The sequence below is a fragment of the Saccopteryx bilineata genome, chromosome 3 (genome assembly GCF_036850765.1).
Source record: "Saccopteryx bilineata isolate mSacBil1 chromosome 3, mSacBil1_pri_phased_curated, whole genome shotgun sequence".
Classification (NCBI taxonomy): domain Eukaryota; kingdom Metazoa; phylum Chordata; class Mammalia; order Chiroptera; family Emballonuridae; genus Saccopteryx; species Saccopteryx bilineata.
Genome location: NC_089492.1, coordinates 303,585,740 through 303,611,974, shown reverse-complemented (window position 1 = coordinate 303,611,974; position 26,235 = coordinate 303,585,740). Strand labels below are relative to the sequence as shown.

At 41.5% G+C, this 26,235-nt stretch overlaps 2 protein-coding genes across 2 annotated transcripts in view; both read right to left on the bottom strand.

The window, feature by feature from the left end:
• LOC136330155 (zinc finger protein 432-like) overlaps nt 1-26,235 on the bottom strand; it is a 98,637-nt gene that overhangs the window by 1,563 nt on the left and 70,839 nt on the right.
• On the bottom strand, nt 80-20,616 carry LOC136332016 (zinc finger protein 432-like). Its single transcript, XM_066271241.1, has 5 exons — nt 20,524-20,616; nt 6,713-6,839; nt 6,336-6,431; nt 625-678; nt 80-255 (listed from the first exon to the last, which is right to left on the bottom strand). Exons 2-5 carry the CDS (start codon nt 6,744-6,746, stop codon nt 107-109), a joined length of 333 nt encoding a protein of 110 aa, XP_066127338.1. The 5' UTR covers nt 6,747-6,839; nt 20,524-20,616; the 3' UTR covers nt 80-106.

Genomic DNA, 26,235 nt, shown 5'->3' with positions numbered 1-26,235 from the left:
GATGTCCCATCAGAACTGAAGAAATCAGTTTTTTAAATTGAAACTATCTGTTTGGTTTTCAAACCTTAATTTTGATTTTAAAGGTTTTCCATATATCTCCAACATATCACAGTGTTGCCTCAATATAGATAGACTGGCTTTCCCTTTGATTAACAGTATTTGCAAACATATCATGTTCATAATATTCTTCTCCACTCTTTGCAATGGGTGGACTTTCGAAGGGACTTTGCAAAGACACATTAACTTTTTTGAATTCTAGGAAAGAGAACAGTAAATTATCCTATAATCTTTCATAATCTTAGTTCAAAATTAAAATTTGTTATAACTTTTTGTAAAGTACTCTAGTGATACCCCACGGGTTTTAAAATAAAGAAAATTAACTTAGAGTCATCCACATTCTAGACACAGCCTGTAAACCTCTAAGTTTCCTATGTGATAAAAGCGTTTTTTGTTTTAAAAAAACTGTTTCATTTTTATGTTTTTCTGGTATTTTCTTTAGGGTAAGACATGGAAAAATGATGAGGCATACTCCGCATGTGCTCTGACATGGATCCACATGGCAACCACATGTGAATCCGATGCCAAAGTAATGAGCTATTTCTAGTATCTCAGGGAAATACACACCGACAAAGGCATCCTGAACTCTTAGGGCCATGCTGGAACAAACTGAGACACTGCCTGTGAAAGGGAAAGAGAGAAGAGAGAAGTAATAGAGGATGGGGAAGAGAAGCAAGATGGTTATTTCTCATGTGTGCTTTGACCAGGAATCAAATCTGGGGTATGCATATGCTGGGGCAAAACTATCAACTGTGTCACCAGCCAGGGCCAAAACAATTTCTTTTGATAAATGCTGAGATTATGCTAGTAAAAGGTCTTACTACAGGATTTTAACATATCCCTGAGATGGTACTAGGGAATAGAAATGCATTCATGTGGCTGTTTTCTTCCTTGGAAAATGTGCCCACCTCATTCATTCACAAATTCTACAACCAGTCATGGATTCCTAAAAAATCACACAGACAGACATACTACAGGAATCCATATTGATTCCAAGGCTAAATACAGAACCAACCTGGATGCAAACAGAATACAAAATATGCTAGTCTGATGAGAACACATAAGATTGCAGAACATGGAATGTAGGGACACTGGTCTTTGTATTGGGCTGAGTGAAGACAAGATGAATTTGTTCCGGACACTTAGTTTGTATAACCCTTGTAATTTCAGAATGAGATTATCTTTAATTCTCCAAAAAAGAACATTTCAAAAAACGCTGGGTGTATACTACCGAGGAGACTAAGCACAAGTTTCTACATGGCCTCAGGATGTAGCTAGTTACCAGAAGGACCACAGTGTGGAAGGTTTACCTTCAGCCCCACCAACTGTTTTCTAGGACAGAATAGATGGTCTAGAGCAATAAGGTTTATGAAAATCATTTTCCTATCTGATCAGCTTCTGAGTTAGTAAATACATTCTTGTGTCTGATGTATGGTTCATCTCAGTTCCATGGACAGAGAAAGGCCTGTATTCAGGAATACTTCAGACCTTGACTTATATACGTATTCATCTATCTCCTTTAATATAAATAACTATTAGCATTGCTCTGGAAATGAACTGAATTCAAGGAAGGCTTTTTTTGAACCTCCAACTTATCCAACTGGTCAGAAGCACAGGTTTAATGTGGATACAGAAATTGACATAAAAAGTGAAGACGACGTCTTGTGGAACTGAATTCTTTTAACTGGTAGGTTTTGACATTAGTTCTAAGTACACAGTATCAGAACTGAATTCATTTTTAGGACACCCAGTTTAGTAACTACCAGGAGGAAAAAACCTGAAGCAAGGAAGTAAAGGCAATCACTCTGAAAAATAGTAAAAAAGATACAATGGAAACCTAAACAGAGGAGGTTATCAGAAAATATTGGTGGGGCAAAATTAGGTTTACAATTGCTAATATGGGAAAATATAATAATAATAATATAACAATAAATTATAGTGTAAAAATAACACTGGCTGGTTGGCTCAGTGTTACAGCATCACCCAGGTGTGTAAATGTCCTGGGTTCCATTGCAGATCAGGGTACACAGGAGAAGTGCCCAGCTGCTTCTCCATCCATCTGCCTTCTCCTCTCACTTTGTTCGCTTTCCCTTCTTTCCTACAGCCATGGCTCGATTGGAGCATGTAGGCCTGGGGCACTGAGGATGACTCCATGACCTTCACCTCGGGCAGTAAAAAATGGCTCTGATGACAACAGAGCAAGGGTCACAGGTGTGGAGAGCATCAACCCCTAGTGGGCTTGCCACATGAATCACCATTTGGGGTGCATGTGGGAGTCTGTCTCTGCTTCCCCTCTTCTCATTAAATTAAGATTAAAAAAGATTTTATTTACTGGGAGTACATAAAGAGATGAGAGCTGGTGTGGGGCAAAAAGTATCGACAAATAGTTGCTTCACTTTAGTTTTTTACTCCTTGCCACTTGTCCCTTAATCCTGCAAGCCCAGGGCTTCAAACTGTAAACCTCTGCATTGTACATCACTTCTCTACCCACTGAACCACGACAGGTCAGTCTCTAAACGCAGGTTTATATTTTATTTTTATACTTTACGCACTCTAGAAAAGAGGGAGAGACAGAGAAGAGTGAGGAGCAGGAAGCATCAACTTGCACATGTGCCTTGACCAGTCAACCGTGTGGTTTACCAGCCGGCAACCTTAGTGTTCCCAGTGGGTACTTTATCCAGTGGGACGCCAGAGGTCAGATTCAAAATCAAACTTTTTTGAGTTTTTTTCTGAAAGAGACAGAGATATAGAGTAAAAAAAAAGGATAGATAGGGACAAAGAGACAGTAAGACAGAGATTAAATGCATCTATTCTTTGTTGCAACACCTTAGTTTCTCAGTGATTGCTTTCTCATATATGCACTGACCTGGGGTCTACAGAAAATCAAGACCCCTTGATCAAGTCAGTAATCTTGGTTCCAAGCTGTTGAGCTTTACTCAAACAAGATGAACCCACGCTCAAGCTAGAGAACTAACTTGGATTCTCAAACCTAGGTCCTCCATTTCGACTTCGATGTTTTGTTGTTTTTTTTACAGGGACAGAAAGAGACTCAGATACAGGGATATATAGGGACATACAGACAAGAACGGAGTGAGATGAGAAGTATCAATCATCAGGGTTTTTTTTCGTTGCAACACTGTAGTTGTTCAGTGATTGCTTTCTCATATGTGCCGTGCCCTCGGGCCTTCAGCAGACTGGTAAACCCTTGCTTGAGCCAGTGACCTTGGGTCCATGCTAGCAAGCTTTTTTTTTTTTTTTTTGCTCAAGCCAGATGAGCCTGCCCTCAAGCTGGCAACCCGGGGTCTCGAACCTGGGTCCTTCCGCATCCCAGTCTGACACTCTATCCACTGCACCACAGCCTGGTCAGGCAACTTTGATATTCTTATCACTGCATAACCACCTGGTGAAAACTCAAGTTTTAGAAACATAAAGGAGCCTGACCAGGCAGTGGCGCAGTAGATAAGAGAGTTGGATTGGGATGCGGAAGACCCAGGTTTAAAACCCTGATGTCACCACCTTGAGCGCGGACTCATCTGGTTTGAGCAAAGCCCACCAGCTTGGACCCAAGGTCGCTGGCTCGAGCAAGGGGTTATTCAGTCTGCTGAAGGCCCGCAGTCAAGGCATATATGAGAAAGCAATCAATGAACAACTGACGTGTCACAAGAAAAACCGATGACTGATGATTCTCATCTCTCTCTATTCCTGTCTGTCCCTATCTATCCCTCTCTCTGACTCTGTCTCTGTAAAAACAAAGGCCCCCAAAAACATAAAGCAATCACATCATGCAGGCGGAATCACAGTTATGGAACATATTGAAGAGTCTTTCAGAAGAGGACAAACTGTCTAATCAAGATAACAGTACATCACGAAGGTCAGTGCAGGAGAAGCTGCCATTTCATTTGACAGGAAACTTGGGACCAATTATTGGGAACTTAGTGTTATCAGAAATTAGTGGGAAGGTCATATTATTTTAAAGTTCCAGCAATAAATTCAATTAAGAAAACAAATGCAATTTCTGCGTAATAAAGAAGAAAATCACACAGGGGTACGATTTAGGAAAGGCTAGCCTGACAAGGCAGTGGTGAGGAAATAGTGTGGAAAAGGAACACTGAGGACCTACATTCAATACGCTGATGTTTCCAGTGAGGTCACTGGCTTAAGAATGGGACCATAGACATGACACCAGGGAAGCTGGTTTGAGCCCATGATGTCTGTCCATCGCAAGGGGTCACTTGCTCTGCTGCAGCCTCCAAGTCCAGGCACATTCCAGAAAGCAATCAATAAACTAAGGAGAATAAGGAGCTGCACAAAGAGTTGATGCATGTAATCTCTCTCCCTTTCTGCCTGTATGTTTTTATCGGCTGCTCTAGCCTTCTCTCAGTCTCTGTCAAACACATATAAAAATAAAGACTAAAATGTTTTATTCTAAAACTAACAAACTGATCTTGGAAGTAATCAAAGACCTAATTATATAAAGGAACACCCACAATCCTGGATTAGTAGAAAGAGTACACTGCAGAAAAAATAACTATAGAATGAGATAGCTGTAATCATTGTCGACACTAGCTGGTTAGGTTTGAAGAAATTAAGAAGCTTATTTTAAAATTTATATTGAAATTGAAGAAAAATCCAGCTGTCCAAATGATCTCTATATTTCTTATTTGTTCTTTTCTGAAGTGAGAATTGAGGAGGAAAAGAGAGAAAGACTCCTGCATGTGCCTGACCAAGATCCACCTGGCATACTGAATAGGGATTAACGCTGTGCCCATCTGGGGCATTGCTCCTTTGCTACTGGAGCCATTCTAGCACCTGAGGTGGAGGCCAGGTGATCCTCAGCACCCAGCACCACATGCTGCAATGGAGCCTTGGCTGTGGATGGGAAAAAGAGAGATAGAGAGAAGGAAGAGGGGGAAGGGTAGAGAAGATGATAAGTGCTTCTCTTGTGTGCCTTGAGCAAGAATGGAACTCTGGACCTTCACATGCCAGGGTGATGCTCTACCTCTGAGTCAACTGGCCAGGGCCTCAAAGTGATCTTGAAAGAGAAGAACAGACTCAGAGAATTCACTCTTTACAATTTTGAAAGCTTCTACAAAACTATGGATATAAAAAAGCACCATGAAAATGTGTACAGAAAAAAAAGTCCCAAAATTTTTACAATAGTGATGGTTGCACAACTAAATGAATAAAGTAAAAACTAATTAGCTATTCATTTAAGGGGCTAAGTTGATTCATAGGTGAATTAAAATAAATAAAACCCTTAACTCTGATGTAAAATCAGAAGCTTTAGGAAAACAAAGGCAGCAGAAAAATCTCATAAAGAAAATCTGATTTAGGAAACCTGGAAAAGATGGCACGTGAAGCACACATAACTTGGAACTAGTTTGAGCTGGACCTCATGTGGCACGTTAACAAGGTCTATTCGAGTTCATTATATGAAACATTACAGGAATGTAAGACAGCTACATAAAAAAACATAAGTAAAACAAAACAAAAAAAGAGCTCAGAATATAGTGAACATCCTAGGTAATGCTAAGACACATGAAATTTAAAATGTCTAATCTTGAATTCTAAAGTTCAAAAAGGATGAAGGAATGATGATTCTCACTCTCACAGAAAATAGGAATATAGAGGCTGGCTTCCATGACAGTGAGTGGAATGCACAGGAAGGAAGTGCACATTAGACAACAATGAGGGAGATGACAGTATGTGAGTCCATTTCACAGAACATAAATAGGTTCAATGATGGGAACTGTGGAAAGGTTTAATAGTGATGAGAACTGAGTATGAAAACAGCTGGAGAGAAGGGAAGCAAAGAATGACATAAATGCACAATGAAAACCAGACTCTCATGGTGAAACAGCTTACAAGATGTGGATGGCTTTTATTGAAGAAAATCACTTATTTCCATACAGGGCAGTAGTAACAAAACTGTGATGAATTCATACTTCTGTCTTTCCAAAGTGGCCCAGAATGTGGAATTTCAGAGAAAGAGGATGTACCACAAGCTGAGACCCAGTGGGGATGGACAGAGAGTAAAATATGAGAGTGCTACAAAAAAACACACAAAGAAAACTAACATTTACAGAAAATAGGTGTCATTACTCAAAGGAGAAAACAGGGTTTTGTTTCCCTTTAAATTTCTACAAAAAAAGGGGTCCCATTGGTGAAGGGGTGGTTTGGTTTATTCATCCAATGTTACAGGTCTGATGTGTTTCTGACTAAAATATGACTTCTTGCCATAAAGAACCCCGCCCCTTGAGTGCTTGACACCCACTCACCTAGACAGACTACATGCTGGGGTTCATCCCCTATTGTCCATGGTTCTTCCCCTCGCTCCAACTTGGAAAGTGCATCTGGTTTGTTGGATTGATACCCTGCTCAGAGGGAAAAATGACAGAAGAGTTAAACACACTGAACTGGGCTGTGGTCTGTCAAGATGAGTAATGTTACATTTTAAGAAATGAACATGCTTCACATCTGTAAACAAAGCCTTTTGTTTCAGGAAGCAGAATGTTATATCTTCTTGTCTGAGGTAATGGAAGAATCTAAGGTTCTTTCTTTTCAGAGAATTGTAGTTATTCAGAAAAGTTAAGCAATTGAGGGAAAAAAGCTACAAAAAGGCAACTTATAAGTGAAACAGGGGAGCTGTCCTCACCCACTGACACCAGGTTGCTGTAGATCTCCAACATCACGACCCAGTACAGGTCCTTCTGATTGGGGTCCAGGAGCTGCCACTCCTCCCAGGTGAAGTTCACGGCCACATCGTGAAATGTCAGGCATTCCTGAAACAACACTGTGCTGTTTAATGGTGTGATGCGCTTTTGATGACGTAAAATAAATGTTACATTTTCTCCCATTTTCACTTTATATATCTATAGAATGAAAGAAATTTTATTTTATTATACAACTGAAAAATCACATACCTAGTAAAATTACAAGTTGGAATAAAAGTAGGTTTCCATTTGTACATATCTATAATAAAAACTGCAACTTATTTCTTTTTATTTATTCATTTTAGAGAGGAGAGGGAGAGAAAGAGAGAGAGAGGAGAGGAGAGACAGAGAGAGAGAAGGGGGGGAGGAGCTGGAAGCATCAACTCCCATATGTGCCTTGACCAGGCAAGCCCAGGGTTTTGAACCAGTGACCTCAGCATTTCCAGGTCAACGCTTTATCCACTGCACCATCACAGGTCAGGCAAACCTGCAACTTATTTTTGCCCAACTCTGTAGTCTGCAACTCTGCATTCTATTATCTATGGATTTATCTGATCACAAGATTGTGTAATGTGAGGTTGTTTTGTATACACCTCTACAAATCCATTAAGAAAAAAAGGATAAACACAAATGCCTACTTAGGCAGTGAAGGAGTGGAGATAACATCAAACTGAGATCTGAGGATTCAGGTTCAAAACTCACAGGTCTCTGATTTAAGCACCCATGCTCGCCAGCTCTGGTGTGGGGTAGCCAGCCTGTAAGATCATTGAAATGATCCCATGGCTGCTGGCTGGAGGCTAAAGGTCTCTGGCTTAAAGCCCAAGGTTTCTGACTTGTGCTTAATATCGCTGACTTGAGCAGAAGTTAATTGGCTAGAATTAAGACCTACCTTATGGACAAGGTAATTATGAGAAGTAATCAATAAACAGCTAAAGTTTTCCAACTACAAGTGGATGCTTCTAATCTCATCCTGTCTACCCTGTACCCTCCCTCTCTCAAGAAAGGATGACAGGATAAGATAAAACAGAAAGGAAGGGGGGGAGGGCACTATGGGGAGGGACTAGTGTAGGGGTTGGGAACCTTTTTGGCAGAGAGAGCCATGAACGCCACATATTTTAAAATGTAATTCCGGAGACCTGAAGATGGCAGCGGAGTAGGTGTTGGGCAGATAAAATGTATTATGCTCACTTTGTTAAAGATGCAGGCCGTCGCCCAGGTGATATTAATGTGTGTTGAGAATCCTTGTAGCCTGGGGCTTGGTTTTGGGATTAAGCCTTTCCCACCCTTTTTGATGTGGGGTGATACAATCCAATCATGCCTCAGAGAAGTGACTTTGTATTAGAGGTTGTGAAGCTACACTATAAAATGGGGACGGAATGGGAGCTGGCGCTCTTGGTTCCTGAGGTTAGCATGAGAGAGCGGAGAGAGTAGAGCCAGCAGTGGAAGGAGGCCACGTGGAGGAGGCCAGGAAAAGCAGCCAAGATGGCGGAGTGCTGAGTGAGATGCCAGTTTGTACAAGTTTGTATCTGGGATAAGGAAGGAGATGGGGAACTGAGGAGAATAAAGCTGGTGAGCTAGAAACCTTTGATTCTAGGAAACTCGGATAAGTCAGTGGCTTTGTGAGCACTGAATGTGACTGGGTTTTGGAGCCCAGTGTGTATTTTTACTTGCCCACCGGGTGCAAGCTAGAATTAAAGATGACAGCCCATCTGCTTTTGGCTCCTTTGTTTCTTTACCGACTGTCTGAATCCAATGCAAACCTGCATAGGCTGGGCTGCTGTGATAGTGGTCCTGGCCATGGCTCCTGGCTTTACAGTAGGCAAACGCACAGATGCCCAGCTCTCACCACCAAACGGAATACACATCAATTTAGGAAAAATCACCGTGAAAAACGAACTCTGGACTACATGAACATCTCTCAAAAACCAAGGAGCAAAGAAGCCACAACAAACCTGGTAAGGAGCACCTGAATCTCCCCTGCTTACAGGAATGGGGGGGGGGGGTGAGGCTGAGAGCCCAGAGGGGATCTAACTCCAGGGAAAAGAGCAGAAAATACTGCTCACAGCCACTTGCCTGGTGACCAGGGAGCAAGGTGTGTTGAAAAGACCAGCTTATCTCCCAAGAGGAAAGGAAAGAGAGAGGGTCAGACTGTGAGGGGCTAAGGAATGCAGGAAACGACCTAAAAGAAGCTGACTCATTCGTGCTGGAGGCAGCCATAGCTGGGGGAGGTACTGATCCTTTCCCACAAAACAGTACTGAATTGCTTCCAAACCAGAGATCTCCAGACATCTCTCCAGCTCCAATCAGCACAAAAAGACACAGCTGAAAACTAGAAGTGGGGAGGAAGGGCAGTAATGCAGGTCTCCATGGAGATCTGAGATACACCTCCCCCTAGTGAAGCTGAGAAAACACCCTGCCCCCAGAGAGATTAGTTGGTGGAAGAGGCCTCAGAGTCTCAGGTTACACTGATAGCATTCCTGGATACAGTTTCAAGGAAGTCCCCTGCTGAGATCAGTAAACAAGACTATCACCTGTTAAGAAATCAAACAAATCAAGACTTCAAAGCTGCCCAAATCCCAAAGTGGATTACAAATAATAGCTGATACCAACCCAAGAAGACCTAGAAAAAACACAACTGAAAACTTTACTACGCAGGCAACACCAAGCCTAGACTCAACCAGCTCTATAAGCAAAACACCCAAACATAGACATAATGAGAAGACAAAAAAGTCCAATCCAAATGAAACCACAAGAGACACCTACAGGAGATGAACTGAGTGATATGGAAATAATCAAACTTCCAGATGCAGAGTTCAAAATAATGATTGTAAGGATGCTTAGGGATCTTAGAACAACAATGGATGGTCACTATGAACACCTAAATAAGGAAGCAGCAAGTATAAAAAAGAATCAGTTGGAGATGACAAATACAATATCAGAAATAAAGACCACAATGGAAGGAATTAAAAACAGGAAAGACAGAGCTGAGGATCGAATCAGCGAGTTGGAGGACAACTGGAATGAAGGCATGAAAACAGAGAAGAAAAAAGAAAAGAGACACAAAAAGTTTGAGGAAACTCTTAGAGAGCTCTGTGACAACATAAAGAGAAATAACATCTGCATCATAGGGATTCCTGAAGAAGAAGATAACAAGGAACGGAGACTTTGTTCAATCAGATCATAGCTGAAAACTTCCCTAAATTAATGCAGGAGAAATTTTCACAAGTTCAAGAAGCACAGAGGACTCCATTAAAGAGAAACCCAAAAAAACCTACACCAAGACACATCATAATTAAAATACCAAAGCTAAGCGATAAAGAGAAAATATTAAAAGCTGCAAGAGAAAAAAAAGCTATCAACTACAAAGGAGCCCCCATAAGGATGACATCTGACTTCTCAACAGAAATACTTGAGGCCAGAAGGGAATGGCAAGAAATATTCAAAGTAATGCAGAACAAGAACCTACAGCCAAGACTACTGTATCCAGGAAGGCTATTGTTTAAAATTGAAGGAGAAATAAAAAGCTTCCCAGACAAAAAGGAACTCGAGGAATTCATTACAACCAAACCAATGCTGCAAGAAATGTTAAGGAGCCTGCTGTAAACAGATCAAAGTGGGAAAAGAATATAGCAAAAAAGGAATACACCTTTAAAGAAGAAAATGGCAATAAACAACTACATATCAATAATAACCTTAAATGTAAATGGATTAAATGATCCAATCAAAAGACATAGGGTACCTGCGTGGATAAGAAAACAGGACTCGTACATATGCTGTCTACAACAGACACACCTTACAACAAAAGATACACATAGATTGAAGGTAAAGGGATGGTAAAAAACATTTCATGCAAATGGTAATGAAAAAAAAAGCTGGAGTAGCAATACTTATATCACACAAAGTGGACTTTAAAACAAAGGATATAGTAAGAGATAAAGAAGGCCACTACATAATGATAAAGGGAGTAATCCAACAGGAAGATATAACTATTATAAATATCTATGCACCTAATATAGGAGCACCTAAATATATAAAGCAGACTTTGATGAATTTAAAGGGCGAGATCAACAGCAATACTATAATAGGGGATTTCAATACCCCACTAACATCACTAGATAGGTCCTCAAGAAAGTAAATTAACAAAGAAACAGCAGACTTATTGGAAACACTAGATCAACTTGATTTAATAGATATCTTCAGAACATTTCACCCTAAAGCAGCAGAATATACATTCTTTTCAAGTGCTCATTGTACATTCTCTAGGATAGACCACATGTTAGAGCACAAAAGTGGTCTCAACAAATTTAAGAAGATTGAAATCATATCAAGCACTTTCTCCGATTACAAAGGCATGAATCTAGAAATGAACCACAACAGAAAAGCTCAAAAATCCTCCAACACAAGCCCTGGCCGGCTGGCTCAGCAGTAGAGCGTCGGCCTGGCATGCGGGGGTCCTGGGTTCAATTCCCGGCCAGAGCACATAGGAGAAGCGCCCATTTGCTTCTCCACCCCCCGCCACCTTCGTCTCTGTCTCTCTCTTCCCCTCCTGCAACCAAGGCTCCATTGGAGCAAGGATGGCCCGGGTGCTGGGGATGGCTCCTTGGCCTCTGCCCCAGGCGCTGGAGTGGCTCTGGTCGCGGCAGAGCGACGTCCCGGAGGGGAAGAGCATCGCCCCCTGGTGGGCAGAGCGTCGCCCCTGGTGGGCGTGCCGGGTGGAACCCGGTCGGGCGCATGCGGGAGTCTGTCTGACTGTCTCCCGTTTCCAGCTTCAGAAAAATACAAAAAAAAAAAAAAACTTAAAAAAAAATCCTCAAACACATTGAAACTAAATATCAGTTTGTTAAATAACAAGTGGATTAAGAATGAGATCATACATCAACTCAAAACTTATGGGACACAGCAAAAGCAGTACTGAGAGGGAAGTTCATAGCACTACAGGCACACTTTAAGAAGCTAGAAAAAGCTCAAATAAACAACTTAACCCTGCATCTAAAAGAACTAGAAAAAGAACAGCAAGTAAAGCCCAAATGTAGTAGAAGAAAGGAAATAATAAAGATCAGAGCAGAAATAAATGACATAGAGGCTAAAGAAACAATACAGAGGGGATCAATGAAACTAGGAGTTGGTTCTTTGAAAAGGTAAACAAGATCGATGAACCTTTAACTAGAAAGAATCACCAAGAAAAAGAGAGAGATGGCCCTGGCCGGTTGGCTCAGCGGTAGAGCGTCAGCCTAGCGTGCGGAGGACCCGGGTTCGATTCCCGGCCAGGGCACATAGGAGAAGCGCCCATTTGCATCTCCACCCCTCCACCGCGCCTTCCTCTCTGTCTCTCTCTTCCCGTCCCGCAGCCAAGGCTCCATTGGAGCAAAAGATGGCCCGGGCGCTGGGGATGGCTCTGTGGTCCCTGCCCCAGGCGCTAGAGTGGCTCTGGTCGCAATATGGCGACACCCAGGAGGGTCGCAACATGGCGACGCCCAGGATGGGCAGAGCATCGCCCCCTGGTGGGCAGAGCGTCGCCCCCTGGTGGGCGTGCCGGGTGGATCCCGGTCGGGCGCATGCGGGAGTCTGTCTGTCTCTCCCTGTTTCCAGCTTCAGAAAAATGAAAAATAAAATAAAATAAAATAAAATAAAATTAAAAAAAAGAAAAAGAAAAAGAGAGAGGACTCAAATAAATAATATTAGAAATGAGAGTGGAGAAATAACAACTGACAAAACAGAAATAAAAAATATTGTAAGAAAATACTATGAAGAACTGTATGCCAAAAAACTCAACAACCTAGATGAAATAAACAAATTCCTTGAAACATACAATCTTCCAAAAATCAATCTGGAAGAATCAGAAAACTTAGACAGATTACAACAAACGAGATCGAAACAGTTATCAAAAAACTCCCAACAAAGAAAAGTCCGGGTCCTGATGGCTTCACAACTGAATTCTACCAAATATTCAAAGAAGAACTAACTCCTATACTTCTCAAGCTATTTCAAAAAATTCAAGAGGAAGGAAAACTTCCAAGCTCCTTTTATGACGCAAGCATAATTCTGATTCCAAAACCAGGCAAAAACAACACAAAGAAAGAAAATTATACACCAGTATCTCTGATTAATATAGATGTTAAAATCCTCAACAAAATATTAGCAAACCAGATCTAACAATATATGGAAAAATCATACACCATGATCAAGTGGGATTTATTCTGGGGAGGCAAGGCTGGTACAACATTCGTAAATCAATCAATGTGACTCATCACATGAACAAAAAGGAGAAAAACCATATGATAATTTCAACAGATGCAGAAAAAGCATTTGATAAAATCCAGCACCCATTCATGATCAAAACTGTCAGCAAAGTGGGAATACAGGGAACATACCTCATCATGATAAAAGCCATCTACGAAAAACCTACAGCCAACATCATACTCAATTGGCAAAAATTAAAAGCAATCCCCTTAAGATCAGGAACAAAGCAGGGGTGCCCCCTTTCACTACTCTTATTTAACATAGTCCTGGAAGTCCTAGCAACAGCAATCAGACAAGAAGAAGAAATAAAAGCCATTCAAGTTGGAAAAGAAGAAGTAAAACTATCATTATTTGCAGATGATATGATATTGTATATAGAAAACCCTAAAGTCTCAGTCAAAAAACTACTGGACCTGATAAATGAATTCAGCAAAGTGGCAGGTTATAAAATCAATACTCAGAAATCAGAGGCATTTTTATACGCCAACAATGAGCAGTCAGAAAGAGAAATTAAGGAAACAATCCCCTTCACTATTATAACCAAAAAAATAAAGTACCTAGGAGTAAACTTAACCAAGGAGACTAAAGACTTGTACTCAGAAAATTACAAAGCATTGATAAATCAAGGAAGATACAAACAAGTGGAAGCATATACCGTGCTCATGGTTAGGAAGAATAAACATCATTAAAATGTCTATATTACCCAAAGCAATCTATAAATTCAATGCAATACCAATTAAAATACCAATGACATACTTCAAAGATATAGATCACATATTCCAAAAATTTATATGGAACCAAAAGAGAACATGAATAGCCTCAGCAATCTTAAAAAAGAAGAATAAAGTGGGAGGTATCATACTTCCTGATATCAAGTTATACTACAAGGCCATTGTACTCAAAACAGTCTGGTACTGGCATAAGAACAGGCATATAGATCAATGGAATAGAACTGAGAACCCAGAAATAAATACACACTTTTATGGACAACTGATATTTGACAAAGGAGGTAAGAGCATACACTGGAGTAGACAGCCTCTTCAACAAATGGTGTTGGGAAAATTGGACAGCTACCTGAAAAAAAATGAAACTAGATCACCACCTTACACCACTCACAAAAATAAACTCAAAATGGATAAAAGACTTAAATGCAGGCCGTGAAACCATAAGCATCTTAGAAGAAAACATAGGCAGTAAGCTCTCTGACATCTCTCAGAGCAATATATTTGCCGATTTATCTCCACGGGGAAGTGAAATAAAAGACAGGATAAACAAATGGGACTATATCAAACTATTTAGCTTTTGCACAGCTAAAGACAATAAGAACAGAATAAAAAGACAAAGTACACAATGGGAGAACATATTTGACAATACGTCTGATAAGGGGTTAATAACCAAAATTTATAAAGAACTTGTAAATCTCAACACCAGGAAAACAAATAATCCAATCTAAAAATGGGGAAAAGAAATGAATAGAAACTTCTCCAAAGAGGACATACAGATGGCCAATAGGCATATGAAAAAATGCTCAACATCACTAATCATTAGAGAAATGCAAATTAAAACCACAATGAGATATCACCTCACACCAGCCAGAACGGCGCTCATCAACAAAACAACACAGAATACATGCTGGCGAGGATGTGGAGAAAAGGGAACCCTCCTGCACTGCTGGTGGGAATGCAGACTGGTGCAGCCACTGTGGAAAACAGTATGGAGATTCCTCAAAAACTGAAAATCAAACTGCCTTTTTACCCAGCTATCCTACCTTTAGGAATATACCCCAGGAACACCAGAGAACGGCTCCAAAAGGAGAAATGCGCCCCCATGTTTGTGGCAGCATTGTTCACAATAGCGAAGATCTGGAAACAGCCCAAGTGTCCGTCAGAGGACGAATGGATTAAAAAGCTTTGGTACATATATACTATGGAATACTACTCAGCCATAAGAAATGATGACATCGGATCATTTACAATAACATGGATGGACCTTAATAACATTATAGGGAGTAAAACAAATCAGAAAAAACTAACAACTATATGAATCCATACATAAATGAGACATAAAAATGAGTCTCAGAGATATGAACAAGAATGTGATGGCAACCGGGGTAGGGGGTGGGGGTGGGGAAGGAGAGAGGGGGTGTGGGAGGGGTACAAAGAAAACCACATAGAAGGTGACAGAAGACAATATGACTTTGGGGGAGGGGTATACAGCACAATCAAATGTCAAAATAATCTGGAGATGTTTTCTCTCAACATATGTACCCTGATTTATCAATGTCACTGCATTAAATTTAATTTTAAAAAAATGTGCCCTGGCCGGTTGGCTCAGCGGTAGAGCGTCGGCCTAGCGTGCGGAGGACCCGGGTTCGATTCCCGGCCAGGGCACATAGGAGAAGCGCCCATTTGCTTCTCCACCCCTCCGCCCCGCCTTCCTCTCTGTCTCTCTCTTCCCCTCCCGCAGCCAAGGCTCCATTGGAGCAAAGATGGCCCGGCGCTGGGGATGGCTCTGTGGCCTCTGCCCCAGGTGCTAGAGTGGCTCTGGTCGCAACATGGCGACACTCAGGAGGGTCGCAACATGGCGACGCCCAGGATGGGCAGAGCATCGCCCCCTGGTGGGCAGAGCGTGGACCCTGGTGGGCGTGCCGGGTGGATCCCGGTCGGGCGCATGCGGGAGTCTGTCTGACTGTCTCTCCCTGTTTCCAGCTTCAGAAAAATGAAAAGAAAAAAAAAATAAAATAAAATAAAATAAAATATGTGGTGTTCATAGCTCTCTCAGCCAAAGAGGTTCCCGAACCCTGTATTAACACATAGGTTTATGTGCCTCTAGTTAATTTATTATACCCATTTTTATTACCCATTTATTATTACTTACATACAGCTATCCATAAACATCTTATAATAGGAAAATGTTTATGAGAAGGTAAAATAAAATTAGATCATAACTGGTTCCTTTTCCATTTTTATTGAGATATAATTTGCATAGGTTAAACCTATTCATAATAAACTTGTTTTGGGTAAGTTTGTTATTAATATGGAAGTCATTAAGGACTACTACAAAAAGTTCACATATATTGAACCTTCATTTAACATCCCATCACATGAACCTTTTAAATCACCACGGTACATTTGTCAAATTGAGAAATGAACATTGGTATAATATGCAACCAAATCACAGGTTCTACTCTGATTTCACAAGTTTTTACACTACCATCCATTTTCTGTTGCACAATTTAACCCACAATATTATATTCAGATACCATTTTTCTGAGATTTTTCTCTATTCCGTAACCGTTTCTCTGTCACATTTTTCTCAATGATGTTCTCAATTAATTTCAGGAGTACCGATGAGGTATTTTGTATATTAATTCATCTTTAGGGTTGTACTAAATGTACCTCATTAAAGAGTGGTCATGCATTTTGGTACAGACACCTCAGAATTGAAGTCTCTATCACACAATTAACTAGGGGTAGAAAATATCAAATTGTCTTACAGCCGCTCTCCTGGTAAAGGTAGTATTTGGCAGGGTTTTACACTGAAAATAGCAAGAACAATTTTGACAAAAAACAACCAGTGTACAAGGCCCACAGCAAAAGATTTCAACACTTATATGTAGTATCATAATTGATAGTAGTTGTGAAAGCATAAACGTGCAGATAAATAGAACAGAATAGAGATCCCACAAAAAACCCTGCACAAATCATATAAACACAATTGTCTGAGAAAGGTAAAAGACTTCAATTTAGGAAGGTATGCTTTCCAAAAAATGATGGTGGGATATTTAGAGGACCACTGGCATGTGGCAATAAAGAAATAAATGGAATGTCAACACATTTATTCAACATTTTTTATTGATAAGACTAGTATCCAGAACATAGAATTCCTAAAAGTTGATAATTTTCAAAGATTGTTTAAAGGAAGCACTGATCCTTATACCATTTACTGCATACCGGAAACTATTAGTTAATCATCCAATGTGCCAGAATCTGTGCTCTGCTACTTTATCCCAGGTTCCTGTAATTTCCTTGATTAGTAAAGAAACGAATACATATGATGAGGCTGCAGAGATCTGTGCCTCAGTCCTAGAGGCTGAGAGTCCCCTGTACCCATCTTTTCTCCATGCTGTGTCTTGTGTTTTTCTAAAGTCCTGCAGCACCTTCCTTTCAAGCACACCCTTTGCCAAGCTGTTCTCAGCAATCACAAAGAATCATTCAAGATTTTTTACACGTTTTAACAACTGTAAACCTTATTTTGCCCCAGTCTGTAGTGTGCAATTTTTCATTCTCATCTATGCATTCATCTGAGTGGAAGACTCTATAATGTGAAGGAGAAATTACACTTAATATATTTTAATACGTTACATATTAAATGAGGTGGTATTTTATAGGCCTCTACAAATCCCGAAGAAATAAAGATAAATAATGTAGAAAAAATAATGAAGAAAAAATTATAAATCACTCAGATGCCTGAATAGAGTGGGGCACAGAGGGTAGAGCTTCAACCTGGGATGCTGAGGACCCAGGTTCAAAATTCTCAGGTCACAGGTTTGAGCGTGCCCTTCCCAGGTTTAGTGGGGGGAGCAGCCTGTTCATAAGATTATCAAAATGATACTACGATTGCTGGCTTGAACTTAAATGTTGATGACTTAAAGCCCATGTTCCCTGACTTGAGCCCAAGATCACTGTCTTGAGCAGAATGTCACTGTCTAGGCTTGAGCACACACAGGAACAGAATGATGTTTTTCTATCTCTCTCTCTCCTGTGTTCTCTGTCCAAAATAAGTAAACAAAAAAATATAAATTAATAAAAAATATATGAGAAAATTTCTCAATGTGATAAGTTTTGCAGAGATTATAAACAGGGCACATAAACCACACTATAAACTAATGACACGTTCCTGGAGAAAATGGACAGGGTAAAAGTACTATGGAATAAATTTTGGTATCTACTTAGACTGAACTTAAAAGCACAGTAAGCTACAGCACTTTCATACTGAGGTAAATGTCTAAACTATGTATTTTTTCCCATGCAACGCCCCCACACACACACATAAAAAGTGCACTGCTAAAACAGAAGACAAGTCCAAGAATGTCCATGGCAGTTGTGTCCTAACAATCTGGACTGCAAACAATACAAGTTCAGTTATCAGCAGGAACACCTGCCATGCACTCCAACCACGGCATGTATGGGAAAAATACAACCTTGGCTCTTCTAAGATTTCTAAAGAATGTTAAAACAAAGACACTTTTTTAAAAATAGAGTCAGAAAAATAGACAAAAAGACAGGAAGGAAGAGAGGTGAGACGAATAAACTCACTAAAGCACGTTATTTGCTCATTGATAGCATTCTTATATATGTCTGGACTAGGGAGTACCAGCTGAGTCAGTGACCCCTTGCTCAAGCCAGAGACTTTGGGCTCAAGCCAGACATTGGGGACATGTCTATGACCCCACACTCAAGACGGTGACCCTGACCCTGCACTCAAGCTAGCAATCTCAGTGTTTCAAACCTGAGTCCTCAGTCACAGATCAATGATCGTTCCACTGTAGCACAACCTGGCCAGGCCAAAATACATCTTCCTTTGTGAAGCACATGTGAAAGATCTTCGGTGGCTTACAACTGCAAAACTATTAACTGTGTAAGCATTATAGAATATGGTTACCTGACATTCATTTACACACACACACACACACACACACACATGAAGAAAAGAAAGAAAAAAAGAAACCACAGCAGATTCACATTAAACTAAAGTAGACTACATAAAGAGTGAATGATGTATGATTAGTTGATAAAGAGTTAGTTAGGCACAACTAAATAAAATGTAATGATTAATAAGAATGATGCCTGACCTCTAGTGGCACCCAAAATAAAGCATCGACCTAGAACACTAAGGTATCTGGTTCGAAACCGTGGGCTTGCCTGTTTAAGGCATATATGAGACTTGATGCTGCGTGCTCTACCCCGCCTTTTCTCTCTCTCTAAATATAAATAAATAAAATCTTTAAAAATGATTAATAATAATTAAATGTATGCTAAAAGTATAATGAAAATCCTTAAAGTGCTCGGTTTGGAGAGCTCAGGGTAACTCAAGCTCACTTATGCTTCACCAAAACATCAGGAACACTCCAGGTGGCCTCTGCCAAAACAACATGCAACGTCACTGCCACTCTGGATTCCAACCACAATTTTGTCTCAATAAGTAGACTACCAGGTTCCTACTGAAACAAACAGCTGCTTACTCCAATCAGTCTGGTTTTCCCTTCTTTCCTACCTTACAAGCCCCTTCTTTTAGTTCTCATATCCCTCCTTCTCCCTTTTCTCTTAAATAACTTCCTCCTCCAGTGTTTGCCCTCCTTTTCACTGCACCCAAAAAGCAACTACCCATCTCTCTCCCCTATAGGAGCAGGAATAGCGTCTAAATTATCAGTTTGGACAAAAGAACCCCAAGAAAGGGCACACCTCCCTATCCTCTTTCTCACCTCTTCTCAATTCATCTCCCTCCCTGCCTGACACAACAGGGAATGTTGTCCCTCTGCGGGGAGGACGCTACCTTGGCCTTCCTACTACCTGGGCGGGAGCCTGTGCTTTAACATACCTCTCTCCCAATGGTGATGTAGCCCTCAACAACCAGTCTCTACCCATTCCAGGGATTCAGCAATCCGGCACAAAAGGGCAGTGCAGCTCACCCCTCTCTTGGTAACCCTCAAAATAACTTCGGGTGTTGGGACAGGTTCAGGAGGACCAGCCACCTCTGTCCTAACCTCCCTTATAATTGTCACTGAAGTGTTCATTCTTGCAGGCTGCTGCTTCACTTACCACAAATATCACAGTGAGACCTTCTCAAAGGGGGCCGGGTGGAAAACAGGGAGGCACAAAAAATGTATCTGCAGAATGCGCGAGCAATCCGATGTGAAGCAGAATTTAACCACCCGGAGGCGGCAAGCCAAGCACACCGACCGCCTTAGTTATCCTTTGGGGATTTATTGAGCCATTATTGAGAAATAAAAATTATGTACACTGAAGGAATCCATGTGACCCCTTAAAACACACATAGACGGAAATAGTAGCACAATCAAGTTAATTAACACATCCCGCAGCTCACAATCAGTTCTACGTACGTGTGGGGAGAACACTCGGCACGTGGATCTGCGGTACATCCCGCGGCCAGAACTTTACGAGTGAAAGTTTGTACCCCGTGGGAGGACATAACACAAACTCCTCAGAACACTACTGGCTACTGACGAACGGAGACCCCACTTTCGGTTTTAAAAGTAAAAACTACGAAGATGCAGTTACTTAACGAAGAGAAGAGCCGAGCGCAGGGAGCAGCCTGGGAGCCATTTTAACCCCCACCCCCAAGGAAAGCGCCGGACTCTCGCAGGGTCGGCTGAATTTGCACGGACGGCAGGGCCGCCTGAGGGAACTATAAGTTCCACGATGACATCCAGACTGTTGTGAAGAAAAGGAGTTGTGAAATGAAGGTTTAACGTAGAAAAACGGGAACTCACATTTCGCACTATGACCTTCGCGTCCAGTTCCTGGTCCGCAGAAAATGGCGCCCAGAAGAAATAAGGAACGTCTTGGAGAAAAGTCGAGTATGGGCGGGGTGTCCCAGGGAGGGAGAGACAGAGGGTGGAGTCTGTTGAGGCCAGGCATGCGCAATAACACTGAAAAGGTGTAACTAAATCAAGAAGGTGGTGGGACAGGTTCTTTAACCTGACCTTTACAGTACAGCAATGGTTGTTTTCTACGGTCAGGAATACCCCTATGTCTTTCATAGTTGTGTGTGCACTAATTAAGCATTAGAATGAGGGCCCTGGTTCTTCAGGTTGTTAGGGCGTCATCTGATATGCCAAGGTTGTGGATTCCTTCCCTGCATGGGACATAAACAAGAAACCGCCGGTGAATTCTGTTTCCCTTCCGCGCTCTCTAAAATGAATTTAAAATTAAAAAATATATACTTATTGTCCCATTCCACACTTGACATCAATTACCTTCAAATACCTTTGTAATAAACCTGTTTAGAGCATACTGATGAGGCAGGTTACAAAGAAGCTAGCAACATTCCTTTAGAAGTAGAATGGGGCCTGAGCTGTGGTGGCGCAGTAGATAAAGCGTCGACCTGGAAATGCTAAGGTCGCCGGTTCGAAACCCTGGGCTTGCCTGGTCAAGGCACATACAGGAGTTGATGCTTCCAGCTCCTCCCCCCTGTCTCTGTCTCTCTCTCCTCTCTAAAATGAATAAATAAAATAAAAATAAATAAATAATTAAAAAAAAGAAGTAGAATGGGGAAACTGAGACAGATAACTGAACTGGTTAAGCAATTTACACCAAATACAAAAGGTCACCTCTCTAAATATGACATTAGCTGTATTTGAGCTCCATCCCAAATAAAGCAGCAAAACCAACGGGGCTATGCCAGGATCAGCTGCACTAACTAATAACACCCTGGCACTGACCAATCAGTAGAGAACAAAACCCATAAAGAACTCACCTAGAAAAGTTGATGAATATTCTATTGAGATCTTCTCCTAACTCAGTCTTTACAAACGCTCAAAACAGAAGGCTGAGAGCACTCTCTTTCTCCTGCTAGCACACCCCTTTTCCCAACAGGCTTGCATTTCCTAAACTCTAAGTGTTCCCAAAGACTTGCATCCAGAAGAGCAATGGGCAGCTGCATTTCATCCCCAGCTAATTGCCTAAACCTCTGTCCGAGGTCCCCTTTTTGCTACTGTTTCAGTGCAGGGTCATTTCTAATCCATAAATTTTCTAGAGAGCCAAGGCAGCCTGGCCTAGGCTCTTGCCTATACATTCTTCTATTCGAGACTGTTTGGAAAACAGCTGTGTTAGGTTTGCTCGCTTGCAATTTGCATGATTAGTGTGTGAGCACATGGCAGAGCCACATGTGCATAACGTATGTATATGTAAGACTACAGGTAATTGGACTCAGGGCAGTGTTTGGGAAATTGCAGATTGCATGCCTGTCACTGAGAGGGGATGCTTTACTGTTTGCTTGCCTGCTGTTGTTAGAACCTGTTTCCCCTAGCCTGTGTACTCGCCTCTCACTGCAAGAATGTAAGAAAAGATAATACCCCAACGCTTTACGGCTCAGCATTCCACTACTGTCTGCTTGGTATCAATGTGAACCTGGCTGGCCTCAGCCATGAAAGGTTGCTAGCTTGGAGCCAAGGTCACTGGCTTGAGTAAGTAAGGGTCACTTGATCTGCTGCAACCTCTGGTCAAGGCACATATGAGAAAGCAATCAATGTACACCTAAAGTGTGCAATGAAGAATGATGCTTCTTATCTCTCTCCCTTCCTGTCTGTCTGTCCCTATCTGTCCCCTCCTCTGTCTCTATGTCTGACACCAAAAATAAATAAATAAATAAATCTTCAATTCTTCCCCAATCACACAGGAGAAGAGCCTTTCACCTTCATTCTAACCCCTCTTCTTTCTGTCTCTTTTCCTCATGCAGTCAAGGCTCCATTGGAGCAAAGTTGTCCCGGGAGCCTTCAGTGGCTCCATGTCCTCCCATTCAGGCAATAGAATGGCTCTGGTCGCAACAAACCAATGCCCCAGATGGGCAGAACATCGACCTTCATGGGCATATCAGATGGATCCCGGTCAGACACATAGGGAGTCTCTCTGCCTCTATGCTTCTCACTTCAGAAAAATAGAAAAAAATAAATAAATTACCCCTAGCCGGTTGGCTCCAGCAGTAGTATGTCGGCCTCATCTGTAGAAGTCTGAGTTTGATTCCTAGCCAGGGCATACAGGAGAAGCATCAATCTGCTTCTCCACTCTTTTCCCTCTGCTTTCTCTCTATCTCCCTCCCGCAGCCAAGGATCCATTGGAGCAAAGCTGGCTCAGGTGATGAGGATGTTTCCATGGCCTCTGCCTCTAGCGATAGAATGGCTTTGGTTGCAACAGACCAATGCCCGAGATGCCCCTAGCACCGCCCCCTGGTGGGCATGCTGGGTTGGTACTGGTACAGCGAAAGTGGAAGTCACCCTCACTTCCGCCCTGGTTTTCAGTTCAGAAAAATACAAAAAATAAAATATAAAATTAAGAAATACTTAAAAATTAAAATAAAATAAAATAAAATAAAAATTGTGTTTTCCAAAATATAAGAGGATGTTTACTTAGAAAGTCACAGAAGTGGAAGAGATGGTCTTTAATTAACAACTCACAGAGGCAAAAAACAGCAGTTTTGGTGGAAGGGAGACGGGGGAGCGGGGGGTGCTCCCAGGAGAGAGTGCCAAAGAATTTTATTTTTAAGTGGCTCTGAAATTTTTCAGTTAGCATTGATTATATAGACAGCACGTTTGACAATCATATATTTTTGCATAGCAATAAAAGAGAAACAGGCTGGACTCTGGTGACAGAGTTGATAAAGCATCAACCTGGAATGCTGAGGTCACCAGTTTGAAATCCTGGGATTGCCTGGCCAAGGTACAAGAAGCGACTACCAGTTGAGGTTTCCCGCTCCTCTCCTCCCCTTTCTCCTCTGTCTAAAATCAATAAATATATTTTTTAAAAGAAAAGAAAAAGGACCAGTGTGTTTGAATTTTTTTGATAACAATATGTAGTGGCATACCTGACCAGGAGATGGCACAGTGGAGAGTGTTGGACTGAAAGAGGATCCAGGTTCGAAACCCCAAGGTCGCTGGATTAAAGCCCAAAGTTGCTGGCTTGAGTCCAATGTCACTGGATTGAGCAAGGGGTCACTCTGCTTTGCTGTGGCCTCCCACCCAATCAAGGCCCATATGAGAAAGCAATCAATGAACAACGAAGGACCTACAACTAAAAATTGATGCTTCTCATCTCTCTCTTCCTCCTGTGTGTCCCTAGGTGTCTTTTTCTCTGTTTCACTCTGTCTCTGTCACAAAAAAAATGATATGTGATATTATTGATCTTCAGTAATAACATGTTACTGTGTTTAATGTAGATTCTTTTCTTAAGAATTGAGACAGTAATACCTGGTAGGTGCTAATTTTATTGTAATCTTACCTGTAGGGAATAGACACTTTTAAGGTTAGTAAGTGTCAGAGCTACGAATCATATCCTGAAAGTCAGACCACAGAATCTGGGTTCCTTTTTTGTTTGTTGGTTTAATGTTTTAATTATCATTTTTACAGGGAGAGGAGGTGGGGAATGAGAATTATCAACTCATGGTGGCTTCAGTTTAGTTATTTGTTGATTGCTTGTCATATGTGCCTTGACCCAGCAAGCCCAGGACTTTGAACCAGCTTCCTTAATGTTCCAAGTTTACACTTTATCCACTGTGCCACCATGGGTCAGGCAGAGGCTGAGTTCTTAATTTTACCAAGTCTCTGCTCCCACACTATACATACCTTTTAAAACCTACCTTCTTGGCTTAGTAATTCATCCTAAATTCCTTCCTCAGTTAATATAACTCAATATCATTATGAATAAATATATGCCATTATAGCAGACCATAATTTATTTAATATACTACTACTGTGAGATATTTATATTTCTACTTTTTCATTTTAGAAAACAATTCTGTAGAAAAATCTAAATAAAATTGATGGATACTATCTATCTCAATGTCCTGTTTGTGATACTGCACTATAATTTTGCCCTTGAAAGAATTGGGGTAAACTGGGTAAAGGTACAACGGATCCCTTTTGTATTACTTTTTAAAAATAATTTGTTTGTTTTAGTGAGGAGAAAGAGAGAGAAAGGGGGACGAGCAGGATGCATCAATTCCCATTTGTGCCTTGACCAGGTAAGCCTAGGGTTTGAACCGGTGACCTCAGCAGTCAGGTTAATACTCTATCCACTGCAGCTCCACAGGTCAAGCTGTATTATTTCTTATAACTGCACATGAATCTATAGTTACCTTAAAAAAAAAACTCCCATAAAAAATATCTCTGGACCTTCCTGTGCATATGTGTGTGTATTATAATCACTTCTTTTTTTTGGATACATTCCAGAAAATAGAATTTTTTTTTGTATTTTTCTGAAATTGGAAACGGGGAGGCAGTCAGACAGACTCCTGCATGCGCCCAACCGAGATCCACCCGGCATGTCCAATTGGGGCGATGCTCTGCCCATCTGGGGCATTGCTCTGTTACAACCAGGGCCATTCTAGCGCCTGAGGCAGAGGTCATGGAGCCATCCTCAGCGCCCGGGCCAACCCTGCTCCAATGGAGCCTTGGCTGCGGGAGGGGAAGAGAGAGACAGAGAGGAAGGAGAGGGGGAGGGGTGGAGAAGCAGATGGGCTTCTCCTGTGTGCCCTGGCCGGGAATCGAACGCGGGACTCCTGCACGCCATGCCCATGCTCTACCACTAAGCCAACCAGTCAGGGCCGGGAAAATAGAATTTTGAGTCAAAATTATACTTGTATTAAGTGTCTCTGATATGCCTGGCTCTGTGGTATTAGTACTTGGAATGACTGAAAGGACGTAGTTACCTGCACACTGCTTACAACCCAGCGAGGAAGGGGAACTCTGAATGGAAAAAGAACAAGGCAGCCTGGCAGTCAAGGCCAGTGGCAAATTCCAGGTGATATGGCCTGGCAGGTGCTAGAAACGGGGTCATTCTCGCCATGTCTGCTGACATCAGGTCATGATACAATAATTCTAAATGTGCAGGCTCTATGCAGAGATAAACAGAATTTTTTTTCTTTATATTTAAAAGATATTATTTATTTTAGAGAAAGAGACCGACGCAAAGTGGGGAGGAGCAGGATGCATCAACTCCCATATGTACCTTGAGCAGACAAGCCTGGGGTTTCAAACTGGCAACATTAGAGTGTGAGGGCAATCTGGCTCTGACCCATTGATTACCAGGGTTGACTTGGCTGATCTGGCTGGCTAGGCAGGTGTCCCCTTCCTCCCTCACCATTCTACCTGCGTCCCTCCTGAAGCTGTGGCTTGGTTGAAGAGGACAACTTTCCCCAATAGAGGAGAAGATCATTCTTAGGTCAAGGGTGTACAGTGCTGCGCTCCCCTGCTAGAATCTCCAAACACACTCTCAAACTGGCAGCATCAGCGTTCCTGGTCGATGCTCTATCCGCGGCACCATCACAGGTCAGGCACACTGTTTTTATTTATTTCTATACTTATTCAAAATGCACTATGTGAAACTCTTTTAAAAACCAATAACTGATGACTTTGTATATAAAATGAGTAAGTAGAAATGACAATATAACCACATACCTTTTGTTTGAGGAATAACAGACTTTTCAATGT